This window comes from Balearica regulorum, chromosome 4, assembly GCF_011004875.1.
Source record: "Balearica regulorum gibbericeps isolate bBalReg1 chromosome 4, bBalReg1.pri, whole genome shotgun sequence".
NCBI classification, from domain to species: domain Eukaryota; kingdom Metazoa; phylum Chordata; class Aves; order Gruiformes; family Gruidae; genus Balearica; species Balearica regulorum.
Window position 1 is genome coordinate 74,949,813 of NC_046187.1, and position 15,162 is coordinate 74,964,974.

Here is a 15,162-nt window from a genome sequence, read left to right on the forward strand (position 1 = left end):
ATTTATGAATATGTTTTGTCTCTGCATTGAAGTAGTTTGGTATTTTACGTACTGTGTTATGTTTCTGTAGTCTAGATTTGATCCACAAGCCTCTGAGATAAGTCTCTCTCATAGTAAAATCAAGTAATGTATCTTCAGATGACCAAAGAAGAGGAGGCCTCACTGTTCGATTCTTAGCATGTTACAATATGTTTACGCTTTTTTGTAAAAATAAACAAGATGCTAAGAGTTCTTCCCCAAACAATGGGAGGCATGTGTGTCACAGTAGTGACTATGTGATGTTTGGTGTGATGGCTAAAATAGCCTGGTGCTGAAATAAGGTGAAAAAATAGATAGGAAGATGTTTAAAAAGGATTTCAACCTTCAGTATTTGGTACTCGAGGTTTGTTAAATGCTTTGAAATAAAAAATATGTTCTACTACATTGTCATGTGCTCTCCAAGAGCCTTGGAGACATGGCATGTTATGAAAGCAGAGTAGTCATTTTGAGGTTGAGGAACAGCAGAAAGACCTGTCCGAGCAGTTGTGATTGGAAGGGATGTGAGCTCATTGAAGAGGGTACGAAAAAGGCTTTCAACAAGCATTGAGCTCGAAGCTTCACATGGAAGTAAGTCTGAAGGCATAGAAGTTATGCAGATGGGCTATATAAGCATTTGGTACCAGAAGGAAGCCAACTTGTCCTGTATTTCAACTTTTAGCTCAGATCCTTTCTTCCTGAAAAGCACAGTTGTAGTCTGGTGAAGGCAGGAACGGATGTCGAAGGTTCGCAGCCATCTGCGCTTGTTCTCTATCAAATTTTGCCCGTTGTCTTTCCTTGGAAGAGATGGTGAAAGAGCATTGTCTGGCTGCCACATACTTGCGCTGATCTGAAATTTCTAGCTTGCTTGTTAAAAATACGTATCTCAGTCAAGTTGACACAAGTTGATATTTTTGTAATAAAATTGCTGTTCTACAGTTTGGTGAATATTGTATCAATTAAGTTCGTTATGGAAAATGATGAAAAAACCCACATATACTCCCTGTTTGTCTCAGGCATCTACCACTGAGTGTGCTTCTGTAAGTGATCAGTAAATTACTCCTATGCACAGTTGATTTTTCTAAAGATTATTTCATTTTCCAGAACTGTTTACTTTTATGCTGGATTTCAGTTTCATGTGTTGTACTCGGATTTAGTTCAAGTATTGATTTTACTCATTGACAAGCTTGTCAGACTTCCTTGTGTGCATTTAGTATATGTAATGACTTAGAATATAATAGATATAAATAATTCCAAAATACAGAAGCTTTTTTTTTTTTTTTAATCTGTAAGTGGCATTATTAGCATTCATCAATGCTGAGTGTTTCTAACTTCAGATTTTCTGCTGCTATTTTTTGCCTTTTTGGCATCTTTCAATCACATGGCCAGTTGCAAAAGCAGTAACATAATTAAATTATCTAATTAATGTGAAATAATACACAGTCACAGAAGATTACATTTTTGGCAATGCATTTCCCTGCTAGCTGGTCAGTAATCCTAGAAGAGGCTCAAAAGCTAAAAAGAAAATTTTAAAAGATTTTTCATTTGCATCTGTTTGTTCCACAGCCTATATGATGGGTAAATAACTGCCTGAGTAAATGGCTAGTGTCGGCATTAAGCCATAGCTGAGAAATGTTTTTCCTTTTATTGAACGCATTCCCAAGCTTCCCCATACTTTTCCATCTCCTCCTAGTGCCAAGCCATAACCTACATGGGCCCAAAAATATAGTGTAATGGGTCCAGACTAGTGCTCTTAGAGTCCAAATTACAGTCTTGACTGGCTGAGTTAATAAAATATGCATGATTATGAAGTGAAAAGCTGCCTCCCAAATGAAACATTGGGATTTTAAAACACAAATGTCTGAGCCACTTCAGCTGTCTTTTAGCCCTGTTTAATGCAGTCCTTAAAGTAGTGGCAGCTTTCTGTCTGCACATATGAAAACACACACTATTGACCTTTTCCAGTCTTGGAGAGGAGGGATGGAAGGGTCTGGCTTTGACATGAGCCTCACATGGATCATCATAAACTCTAAGGTACTTTAGCTTTTGCCCTCTGACAACTAGACAGAGGATGTTTTCTACTGCATCGTGACCATGTAGAGCAACTGTGGCAGGGACAGAGCAGATGTGTGTGATGACAAGCAGAATGGAGGACATGGCTCATTGGAGAGGACCAGGATATGGTAAAGAATTTGATGACCTTGAGGCTTGAAGTAACAAGTGCTGTGACTTGGAGAAAGAAGTCCTACTATAAACTTGGTACCGTGACAGAAACACGTGCTTCAGGGAGAAGGATTCACATTTACACATCAGAGGATCAGCTGGCAGTGTGATGATGGCCGTGCAGAAATGTCACACATCATGTGAGACTTCATTAGGAGAGATGTCCAACACCCGTACTGCTGCTGGCAGTGCTACTGTTGGCGTAACACCTCCAGGAAGACCTTCAGTAGCCCACTGGGTGCAGTTGTGATCACCCACAGAAGAATAGACTTCTTTAAGTGCAGTGGAGAAGTGTTAGACTGATCAAGGGGGTAGAAGGGCATCATCCTAGACAAGATGAGAAGGACTAGGCTTGTGAATTCTAGCCAAACAAATGCTGAGAGGGGAGAAGATCTTTGTCAATAAATACATTTGGATTGCAAACACTAAGGAGAAAAAGTACGTTTTAAGCGAATGGCCAACACTAGCACCAGAACAAATGGATACAAGCTAGGCTGTGAATAAATTGAGGCTGGAAATTAGAACAAATTTCCATATTGTTGGAGCTGTGAGATTTTGGGAAATGTTCTTTTAGGAATTAATGGGACAAAAAACTCCTAAGGGTATTTTAGGTGGGCACTCGGGTTATAAGGGGGACTATTTCTTGCGCAGACTGCCCTAGGCATGGGCTTTGACCTGGTCCATGCCAACTTTAATGTTGCTGTAGAAGCAAAACTAATACACTGTTTTGGTTTTTTTAATGCTGTGTAACAGCTCAAGGAAACATGTTCAGATGAGCGCAGGCTTTCTGATCAGTGACAGCTCGATATAATCTCCAAAGGACTTGTTTGCACCATTAAAATCAAGGAGTTGTGTGTGCATGTAATTGTTTATATGATCAGAGCCCATAGCTGTTCTTTGAGTTATGCTGTAGCTGCATTCTTTAAGGATGTGTAATTTCTAATTTTTTGCAGTTCTTAATCTTGCAAGTAAATCCAAATTCTGCTCAAAGGATTCTGGTTTTTTATCTGACTTGGAACTGGGGTTACCAATGCAGAAACACCTGTTGAAATAGCACAGATCATTTTGTGAAGGATTCAGTGAGAAGTTGTTTTCTTTCATTTTTATGGAGTTGTTTTTATTTTGTTTTAAAATTTTTCTTCCTGTATTTTAATTTTAAAAATTACTGCTGCAGATCTTGGGTTCCAGCAGTTGTAGTCCTTTGTGTGAGACTGTTTTGCTGCAATATTTTTTTTTAAATGATTTGATGTTGATTATTGTCACTGATCTTGCAGTACCCTAGAAAATGCTCTCATATGAACAGGAGTAATTCAGATGACAGAATGTGTATGTGTATCAGACCCAGAAATCTATTGAATAAGAAATTTAGAGCCTCTGCAGAACTTCTATGTGAAGTGCATCACAGGAACCTCTTGAAGTCATTACAGCTAGCTTAGATGTTGAAATGATTTGTACATGTCTTGTATCTCATAGAACGATTAGGATATTAGGTAGTGCATTGAAGGTGTGGAAAAACAGAAGCGTTTTGAAGAAGTGAAGTCGTCTGCGTTGCATATAAAGAGGCAAATATTTTCTGCTTTCTGAACAATAAACTTGTATCAGCTGCGTGGGGTGCAGTGTCACTGCTTGTTTGGCAGCAGAATTCACAACTGCCGGGCATGGTGTGCTGGGCTTGCTTCCCCTTCTCTGCACCCCTTCCTTTTAACCTTTCTTGAGTAGGTTGGATGCACTCTGACATAATTTGAAAGATATTAAGACCTTTCAGATCCTGTCAATTTATTTTTGCTTTTTTTGACTCTCTCACAAGTTTTTTTCTTTTGCAACATTTTTACTTTGGTACAATTTCTTAGAGGTGCTGTTTTTTCCAGATAACTTCTAGTTTGGCATCTCATTTGTACCAATCTATATGACATCCAGTTTTTGGTCAGTGAGAGCTTAGACAGTTGTGGTATGAATGAACTAAGGGACAAACACTTTGTTCTTACCTATAAATTGACAGATTTCAGTCTCTGTTGTCTAAGGGGTTTGTAATGATTACTGAATGTTTTCTATTCAGGTATTAAGCGGTTTAATAGTGCAGTGAATGCTTGTACTACTGCATGTATGGTGAAGAGATACTGCGCTGTGACTCCATTCAAAACTGTCAGCTGCCTAAGCATAAAAATACTTACTGTCTAAAGTGAGTGCTTGCTCCCATGTTGCGTTTCATCTGCATGTGCAGATGCAGTCCAGTGATGCGTGTACTCCGGGTCCAATATTGCAGAGCATCTCCTGTGAAATGAGAAGAGTTTTCCCTCTTAATAAGAACACAAATACAGGTCACTTAGTTCTTCTAAAGCTAATCTTGTCGTGCTAGAATGGATACATCAGATAAAAAAGACTAACAGGAGGCTGGAAGATATTTGGAGAAATAACCTTTAAAAAAAAATACCTGGATTTAATGCTTTTACAGTCTTTTTATACCTGGAAATATGTATATGTGATTAAGCTGAGATCCTGTGAAAGAAAAAAAATAAGTATTTTTTCTTCCATTTTATTTGTAGGTACTAAATGAAGCAGTGGGTGCACTGATGTATCACACTATCACTTTAACACGAGAAGACCTGGAGAAATTTAAAGCACTTCGAATAATTGTCCGAATTGGCAGTGGTTTTGATAATATTGACATCAAATCTGCTGGAGATTTAGGTATGACTATTAAAAGACGTTATTTTACATCTTACACTTGCCTCCAGAAATCTGATAGCATCAAGTCTTTGCATTAATGTTTTCTGTATAATTTATACTAACATAGTATGTAAGCTGTATAATTTTCTCATCAGTGTTTAAAAATCATTATGGAGATGCTAGCATTAGTTAATTAAGTGATAATATGGACAGCTTTGTGACAGGATGACAATACGCCTGTTCAATATAAATCCAGGGAGTAAGGCCATAATTTTTCATCTCTCTCTTTTTTTACCCCAACTGTGTATTTTAACTACTACTGCTGTAATCCAGTCACAAAATATAATTCCATCAGCATGGCGTACTGTGTCTGTTTGAATAAAAAATGAGATCATTATCAACTGTCTGAGACTTATTTATGATGCATGAGATTCAGTACTAAACCAGTCCATAAAATAGAAATATTGATTTTATGGGAGAATCAGTTGTTACTGCTTTAGAATAAATTCAGATACTGCCACTGTGAAGAGATGGTGCTTAGTGTTTCACTGCAAAAAAGCAACAGTCTGATCTGCACTTTCCTTACTTCAGGATAAACCATCTCTTACCTATAATCTACACATCAAACTACCACTTGGAATCAATGTCTAAGTTTTCTTTATTTCTTTTCTAAGATTGAGGTGACCCAGTATATTTCCCATTATGCTCTGGGAAGATTTTGGAAACATTTATTTCAATGTGACAGTGCTTAGTCCTAGTAATAGCCCCATTGATGTAGTGAGGAGCTATAACATGATCTGTTTATCAGTAAATGATAGTAAAATAATCGCCTGTTTCTAATGGCAGTGTAGTTTGTAGAGCAGGCAGAGGCTAACAACTTCTGTATGAGTTTCTATAAAGAACAAATCAGGTGTGAAGGCACGCAAGGCTGTGTTCCTCCACAATCAGGCGGATGCGTTGTGAGCCCTAGAAAACACGTATGCTTGTAGAGATTGGCCTGGGGTAAAATCCTAGATCAAAACCCAAAACCTAGTTATAGATCAAAGGCTCTGAACAGCCAGGAGTCCGATTTGTGCAGAGCATCCCTGATAAGAGGAAAAATCTTTCCACAGAGATTTGTTGGCTGTTTTGCAAGTCTTCATGCTGGATTGTAACCCAAGTTTATAATTTAAAAACATCCACATAATTCGTCAAGCTGGAGTACAGCAGATTTGGGAAGTTCTCATTCATGTGAAATGCTAAATGGCCACATTCCTAATCATTCAGTTCCTATGTTGTGATTAGACTCAGTTATACAGTTAGGATCCATCCTGTTTGTGCATTCCAGTATTTATGAAATACAATTGTCTGCTCTGTCAACAGCCAGTAAATGCTGGAAGGCTTGCAGTGTAATATCTCTGATTTTAATAGTTAGGGTGAAATGGTGGGAATTAAATACTAACTCACCACTACTGGGACAAATCACTTTCCATTTGTTGAACTACTACAACTAATATGCGTCTCGAGGTATTATGAGAGTTAATTGCTCATTGTAAAAAGGTTTGATTCACTCTTGAAATACAGTGTAGAGTTAGACTGTAAAGTCTGATCTATTCCTGAATGTCCGTAGTAACTTTGAGGGGTTTTTTTCACCAAGCTGGCTGGTGGGGTTGTTACCAGCTTCTCCTATTAAGTACTATTTTCATGTTAATCACTTTTACTCTTCTTAGAATGCATGAAAACATACATTTCTTGGATAAAATCTTAAAGATCTAGTCTACGTTTTCTCCAGTTTATTAATTGTTTATTAGAAAATATGTAGGAGTTGTGAGTGTAGCTGGATTCAAGTGAAGTGGGAGTCAAGGTGATCCCCGTTGACTCCTGAGTTTTTCAGCATTGAACCTGTGCACAAGATCACTGAAAGTGGTGGGAAATGGGGAAAGGGCAGGCAGCGTAGAAGTGATGGATACGAGAAGAGAGCGTGATAGCTTTTCTTATGTAGAATGGCTCTTTTCTTCATATCCTTGCCTGTCTCTTGCTGCCTTTTGTGGTTCACCACGTCTCTGCCTTTCAGAAATTAGCTGGTTTTAAAGTTGAGGGAAAACAGGGAAAAAGAAAGTCCTACAGTTTAGGAGAGAAATTATCTGACTGTTCTCCCCCAAATTTCCTAAGGAAACCTATTAGGGAGGAAGGTATAAGGTGAGTTCAAGTCCTTATTTCTCTTCCCAAATATGTAATATAACTCTCTAAGCTCATTTTAAAGCATTGTTTTGTTGATGCCAGCTATCAGGAGACGTGCTTATTGAATCTGTTTTGCCATCTAAACCTTCCATTTTTGCTTATGAAAAAGACTTTTTGTATAAACAAATGCATCTGGTTAATATGCATATAAAGGGATGTTATTTTTTCCCCCTCACCTGATCTTTTTTTCCCATTTTAAAAAACCATGAGTTTCGTGCTCCCATTGCTGTTAACAGGATGCCAAGATTAATATTCCAGCAAATGATGCAGGTTTATCTTTGTGTAAGTTAAGAGCAGTGACTCAGCAGACACTATACATCTACAGTAGAGAAAAGAAAAATAGTTCGGCAGGTTCCATAGGTTGGGTTTTACTGAGGTAGAGAAAGAATGAAGGCAGTTGTAAAACAGATAAATATGGTATGAGCTGATTATTTATCAGATTATTGTTATTACTATTATTGAAGAGAATGTTTTTTCCTCCGTGCTTCATAAGATATACTGGTGTTAGCTGAGGATTCATTGAATATTTATTTATGTAAAAACCCAAACAACTAGACAGTAAAAACAGTATTAGGGTGGTTTTTAGTATACAAAACACTTTTTTTTTTTCTCCACCGTGAAATTATACTGTGTACTGTTTGTGATCTCAGTCAGCAGAACTGAGACACAAACATTTGTGGGAGCTGATAATTAGAGAGAGAACATGTAGTAAATAGAAAGAATGAAGAGAAACAAGTCAACAAGAACACAAACTTTTTCAAGTAAACATTTTGCTTAACTGCTGTATATTGAGTACTGGAGGGTAAAAAGCCAAACAGGATAACTTGTGTGCAATTACAATCACTTGTTGCCTGACCTGTTTCTTGAAGTAAAAAAGGGATATTTTGAGTCTTGAATCAATCCACTTTCCACAGTTGTCTGTGGAAATCCGTAAAGGTCTTTTAGCTGCTGCTTGACGTTATGCCCTTTTCAACTAGTAACTTTTTAGCTATTAGGAACTTGGACTTAATTTTGCATTATCTTTACATGCCATGCAGGAGCAGATTTTATATTTCCCTATTGACAATTATATGGGTTATCTCTTTAAATGGAGGGACCATGAAAGGACTTGGATTCTGTTTGTCATAATTCTACAAACCTGTGTGCAACACAAAACAAATTGTCCTTCCCTCTGTCACGATCACCCACACCTGAATTGGAAATGCTAATGGTTGTCCTGTGAGGGCTTTCTAAGAGTTCCTGTCATAAGTTGTTTTATCTTTTTTATAACTTGTATCGGGAGCTTTTGGGAGGGTATCTGCTCAGTGGTGGAAAGCTAACTCACGCAATTAAATCTAAACGATCATTAACCTCACTGTTGAGAGCTATTCAAAACACCTAGCTCAGTGTGCATGTAAAACACTTACCAAGACTTGTGTTCTAAACTAGCTGATGTCTTCAATACTTTCTTTTTGTGGTTTCACTGGTCCATTTACTGTTTGCCTTAGTTTGCAAACACAATAAATAATAATAAAAAATCAGAAAAAAATATATTTGCAGACATTTATCTACTATTATTTCGAGTATTCTGGTCTGCCATTACAGTCAGAAACTTAATATTTGTGCAAACCAGTGTTGAAATATCTGTAAATTTAAACACCATACTCCTGAGTTGCTGTTAAACGGGATAAAGTAAGAAACGTTTGGCAACTGGTGTCCTTTCCCCCTGTTCTTCGCAGGGATCGCAGTGTGCAATGTGCCAGCTGCCTCGGTAGAAGAAACAGCAGATTCTACCATGTGCCACATTCTGAACCTGTACAGGCGAACCACCTGGCTTCACCAGGCTTTGCGAGAAGGCACGAGAGTACAAAGTGTTGAGCAGATTCGGGAAGTGGCTTCTGGAGCTGCCAGGATCAGAGGAGAGACCTTGGGCATTATTGGATTAGGTATGTTGGCTTGAGTGGTGGTTCAATACTCCTCACCTCCCGTTGCTTTAAAATAACTATGAATATTTGAGCTACAAAAATGTAACAGTTCACCACTTTCCATGTCAAGAATTCTGTATAATACCGCTTTGTTCCTGGTGTTTATGTGTCTCAAATGTTTTCCCCTTAGACATCATCATTTCCCTCAAAAAACTTACTTTGGTGCTGATATTCTCTCAATTCTTTGAATTTCTGTACGTCTTTCTGTTGCTGTATTGCCTGGTTTCAGGCACACTGGTTGCAAGAGAAGGAGACGCCATCACTTTTCCTTTTCCAGGACAAGGATCCCGCTACTTCCAACCCGGTGTCACATGTATATGTTGTATTACTTGTCCGTTTTCATATCTGGTTCTGTTTGTGCTTTTTTCTTTTAGTGTTTTTAACATATCTGAAAAGTCTTTGCTGCACTAACAGCCTGCAGAGCAGTTATTTCATACATTTGGTTGAGCTGCATCTGAAACTGTATTTCAGCTCAAATGAGAGGAAAAATATATGCAAGAAAGTTTGAAATGTTTCCAGACCTAATAAAATCACCTACCTACCTCTCTGAATGGCCCTAAATGTGTTTCAGCATCTAACAGATGGACAGGCTTGCTTGAGATGAATTAATTACTGTCTGTTACAGAAGTAGAGAAGAAAAACAAGCAAGTCAGTTTCTATATAAAAATTATTCAGTCATGTGCTTGTCTTACCAAAGATCTGATAGATTGTGGATTTAATTGCTGTGGTATTCATCCACAAGAATTAATAATATGATTCTGACAACAAGGCATCATACTTAAATGACTGTTCCAGTTACACATTGCTGTCAAATAACTCAAGCCACAAACTCTTACTTTTGGAAGCTGAAAATAGCCTGGTGTTACATAGTACTCGTTTAAATGAGTATGCAACACACCAGAAACATCTTCACAGTCAAAGAATTGCCTTTAAAATGTGACTTTCGAGAAGTTAGTCATGAAGTTGCTTTCTCAAATCTATACCGGTGTAATTATGCACCTCATTTAAACACACAATGATTATTGCACTCACAGCATCTGCACATAAATAATACAAAATCACCTGCAGTATTAAAAATGTAAATGCTTACCTACTTTTTGAAACTTAAAGCTTGGCTCACATGCTATGTGCATATTTGCTGGAGATATCTGTCCTGTTTATGGTTTTTGTATTGCACAAATTCCAGACTGAGATTAGAAAAAAATGTCATTCGTTATTGACTTTCTTAAGTGATTTTTACGTGTGTTGTTTTTGTTGCTAATGACTGAAAAGTATAGAGAAACAAATGGATAATCATATTGCCAATAAGTGTGTAAAGCTACGTAAACTGCTAGGTTTTGGTTTTAGTTTTAAAAAGCAAGGCTTTTGGTGCAAGGCTAGTAAAATCTGATTTTAAAGGTACACATCTGTTACAGTTATTAACCAGTCATTTTCTCTAGCCTTTTATTGTTCCTATGTCTTTTCCTGCAATAGAATATTCACAATTTCAAGGAAAATTAAGTTTTAAAGTCAGTTTTGAAAACTTACACTGTTTCTTTTTGTGGATGTACGTGAATATGCACGACATTTTGATTCTGACCTGTTCTAACAAAATCCTGTGTAGCTATGTATTAATGAAGAATAAAAATGTAGTCTGAGAAGAGATGGAAATAGGGCTGTACTAGACTTTACATTTGAGCACTTCAGGCACTTAGGGAGTGATATATGCCATACAGATCACTGCAAGAGGCTGTCTCTAGTTTTAGACTAAAATGTGTATTTACAATCACCTTCAACAGGCTGGTGCCCTTAGATTGTGTTTCTCTACTAGTGGCCTCTTCCCACGTCTGTAGTTTTGCCTCAGTTTTTTATTTTACTATTTAGACATGTCAACGTCAGAAGTGATGAACCAGTAAGGGGCTATGAAGTGAATGTATTGCACACAAATCAAACAATTCTCCTCATCTGCTACTAAGTTCTTCTCTTCTCTAGTTCTGTGTAGTAGTGCTGTTTCTGTCCTCTCTAGTTAATGTGCGTCTGAGATCATCTCATGTCTCAACCACACCTATGTTTCTCTCGTCTTTTCTTAAACTTGTGGTCTCTTCAGCAGCGGGTTGCTTAAATTTATCACTCTGCCACTGCAACAGCTAAGTCCAGACCTTCTTTACATTTGTTCCTGGGCTTTTCTCCTGTTTTGCCGAAGAGAAACACCCTAGCTCTTGCCTGTCTCTGTGCTAGGGAATGACTGTGTCATTCCCTCCAAAGCTTCTGCTACTCACTTCCTTATCCACTGGTCTAGCCAAGTTTCATGACTCACTTGCCTTTTTCTTTCCATCACCCACTCTCTTTTCTTTGCCTCCTCTCATGCATATTCCTGCTTTGACACTTGGTCTATCCTGCTTAATCCTATTACTCCATGCTCCTCCTTTAAAGTTAACCCCTTCTCTCATCCTCTGCTTGTATTGAGCTTGAAGATAAGCAGAGACTCAACAGCATAATGCCTCCTTCATGTGCTTGTTGGATACCATCCATCATTGTTTTGTTGTTTGGTTAGCCTCTGAGCTCCTTAGGGCAGAGCCTGTGTTTCATTCTGTCTTTATGAAGTGTGTGATTCTTTGAGCCTTACATAAATAATAATATCACATCATTAAACAGCTGTCATTGTCACTTTTAATCTTTATTGCTATCTAGTGTCCTGTATTTCAAGTGATGCATCACAAGCTTGGATAGTAAGCCCTGCATTTAAAAAAAAAGTTGCCAATTCACCTTATATGTAGACATATAGGCTTTTTTTTTTAAAGGAGAATATTTATGAGCAGCAACGTGTAAGTACTTGGATGAGTAGATACCCGGACCTGGTTCTGCTGTAAAGATAATTCTACAGCAGTGAAGGCAGTGAAGTCACACTCCCTTCCCCTTCCTTCCCAGTTAGAAATGCTGATGACTAATACCTAATGCATTTCCTCACTCAAGAGAGGTGAAATTCCTCCAAATACATTTGTCTCCGCATCATAATGAATGTCATTACGCGATTTGTCTTTCCTTAGCTGCTATATTCTCTCAACAATCCCACGGTCCTGACTAGATGTTGGCCAAAGTAGTGATCTGCATTATCAGACAATATTAAGGCTTAAGAGTTGGGTGGAATTACCATGCAATAAATGATGTACCCTTCGCAGTCCTGCTAGGTCTCTTAATGTGCTCACCAGGAAATGTAACAAAATGGCACTCTCCACATTTCAGACTCCTCCAAAAGGGAGGAAAAATTACCCAGATTCTCCATTACTATTGCATAGACAGGAAAGAGCTGCTAAGTGAAAGCACTTTTTCTTTCCATGGAAGTCTGCAGGCAGGTCATCAACATCTCCACGGTATCAAGGGCATTTTATAAAACTTTGTAATACCAGCATAGGATACACATGCTCTGCCCAAGGGCTGGGCGAGAGCCATTGACAACCACAGCTACTATACTGTCACACTCCAACCAGGTCATTGGCAAGGTCAAGGTCAGAGATTCCTACAAACTGGGAGATATGGGGGCAGTAGATGGGTCAGACTGTAACAGGAGACCCAGGTGTTTTTGATGAGTCTCTCTTCATGCTGTTGGTATCACTGAAATGATGTATGGGCTTTGCTAGAGCTTTGTGTAAACCTCTAATTTCTAAAATAAGGGTTTGTTACTCTCTGGTTTTTCTTTGCAATTGTATGCAATAGGCATTTTCTGCATTCTTCCCACCCTACAGACCAAGAGGTTCATTTTGATATTTTGAACTTCAGAATTTGCCTTCCCTGGAAGCAGCTGTGAATATTCATAGCAATAGGATATGCTTTTAAGATAGAGTTTTCCCGAACATGGGATGTTCTGTTGTTCCTGATATGCTGAGGTGGGATTTGAGCCACCCCTCGTACCCAGGAGAGTCTTATATAGTAGAAGTTTTTCAGGAAAGGGAAAAAAAGCCGTCATAGGTTTGTGGTTGTACTATGTTGTCAAGAGGAATACATTAAAGAGGAATTGGCAAATTATATGTGAAGAGTTTTATCCCATAAAATAATTGTAGTAGGACAATTCTGGCTAGAAGTACACGCATGTGATTGCCAAGTGTTTCGGAAGGGAACTTTGTGCACATTGAGGAAGGCTTTGGTTTATTGGCCTGGTTGCAATGAATGGAAAGTGTAGCTTTAACTGGAGAGTCTGTTGTAAGAGATTTCACTGTCGTGAATCCCCTCAGGTATTGGCATTGTAAAGAGTGTAAAAAAAAGAACAGAAGACAGAATGTTGCATGTGAAAATGAATGGAGCTGGAGTGAAAGCGATACGCTTCCTTAAAGAAAAATAAAAAAATTAAAAATAAATGTTTACAGTTGTGTGACTGATTCCTTGAGCTGTGAACACACCAAAATTTGAAAATAATACCGTGTTTGTGCTGAAAATTATCTAATTCAAGTTTATAAAAAACAGCTTGAAAAGCAAACAAATAACATGCATGCAAGTATTGAAATAAAAGATTTTGAAGAGTATTTTAACTTGGTGTCCCAAAGCAAAAGCAGACAGCCCCCATCAGATTGACGTATTTCTTAATATTCCAAGCACATCTGTCACTAAGCACTGCAGAATTGCTGTGTTCAGGTTAAATGATCAACAAAACCCCTTTTTTTCCTGTCACTTCTTAAGTTTATTCAAAGAGAAACTGAAAAGCAGAGGGAAATCCCTTCAAGCACAATTGGAAAGAGACGGGATTTCCCTGTGTTAATTTGATGCGTTTTTGAACAAACTCAGATGTTACAAAAGAAAACTTGTTGACTTTTTTTTTAAATGAGACATGATTATTATGCTGTGTCTAGTGATGCTTTTGAAATGTCTTTATCTAACATTTGTAACACTCTATTGTGAGTATCTAGTGTGTAGTCTTCTAACTTGAAAAGGGTGTTAGTTCTCATTCTTCAAAATACCCTTACTCAATAGATGTACTCACTCTTTTTCTCTGTGTTTTACTGGTAGTGTGTCAAAGGGAAATCCACACTCCAGAGACACGTGGCATGGAGTTGTGCCCAAAAAAGCAATTTCAGTCACAACTCTGAAATATGACAGTAAGAAAAGTGGAACAGAGAAAAGCTAAGGTCAATGTGAATACCAAATGATACCACACTTTTCTTAACTAAGTGCCATCTGATGGACTGTATTTACTCATCGTTTGGGTAGATGGATACAACATTTTTTTAGAGCCTTAGATGACAGGATTCTTTTAGGCATTTTAATGCTGAAAGGATATTATTCAAAATGAAAGAAAATACTAGTTCAGAAAGGAGATTCCGTGCATTGAGAATGGTTGAGTTTCAGATTAAACAAATTATCTTTTATTGCATCCATTTTTGAGGATTAATTTTATAGCTTTTTATTAAAGCCAGCTGGTCTGACATGGGTAAGAAGTCGTCCTTGGCAGGATGTGTTCCCAAGCAGTAGTGCTTTACCATAAACAGGCCCAGCAGGCAAACCCTTGTATTACACAGATTATTGCAGATTACGTGACATCTTCTGGCATTTCAGATCTCCGGTTGCAAAAGGTGCAAACCTCCGGCTTTGTTTCGAACAAAGCAGTGTGAAACAGCCCAGATGTAACATTTCTGACCTTAGTGATGTTTTCAAGCGGGATGGGAGCCACCTCTTTTTATCCTCTTCCAGTTGCTGTACAAAACCGTATGGTTTGATATAAGCGTTTCCAATAGGAAGGAGGAGGCTACCTTACACCAGCTGCTTCACATCTGTTCTCATTGCGTGTCTATCTTGTTCTAGGGCGTGTTGGGCAAGCAGTAGCACTACGTGCCAAAGCTTTTGGCTTCAGTGTGATTTTCTATGACCCATACCTCTCGGATGGCATGGAGCGTGCTCTGGGACTGCAGCGGGTGAGCACTTTGCAGGACCTGCTGTTCCACAGTGACTGTGTTACCCTGCACTGCAACTTGAACGAACACAATCATCATCTTATTAATGACTTCACCATAAAGCAGGTAATAATCTCTGTGGGCGCCCTCTGCACTGGTGCTGGTGGCTGACATTGTAGAGTGTTTATTTATGTAAACAGGCAGATTCTCATTTG

General features: G+C 38.3%; 1 protein-coding gene across 20 annotated transcripts in view; it reads left to right on the forward strand.

The window, feature by feature from the left end:
* CTBP1 (C-terminal binding protein 1) overlaps positions 1-15,162 on the forward strand; it is a 248,970-nt gene that overhangs the window by 217,113 nt on the left and 16,695 nt on the right. For all 20 annotated transcript variants that reach the window (XM_075752700.1, XM_075752710.1, XM_075752714.1 and 17 more), the window contains 3 exons: positions 4,782-4,926; positions 8,844-9,050; positions 14,859-15,073. In XM_075752700.1, coding sequence (XP_075608815.1) covers positions 4,782-4,926; positions 8,844-9,050; positions 14,859-15,073 — 567 coding nt within the window. The remainder of the gene's footprint in view (positions 1-4,781; positions 4,927-8,843; positions 9,051-14,858; positions 15,074-15,162) is intronic.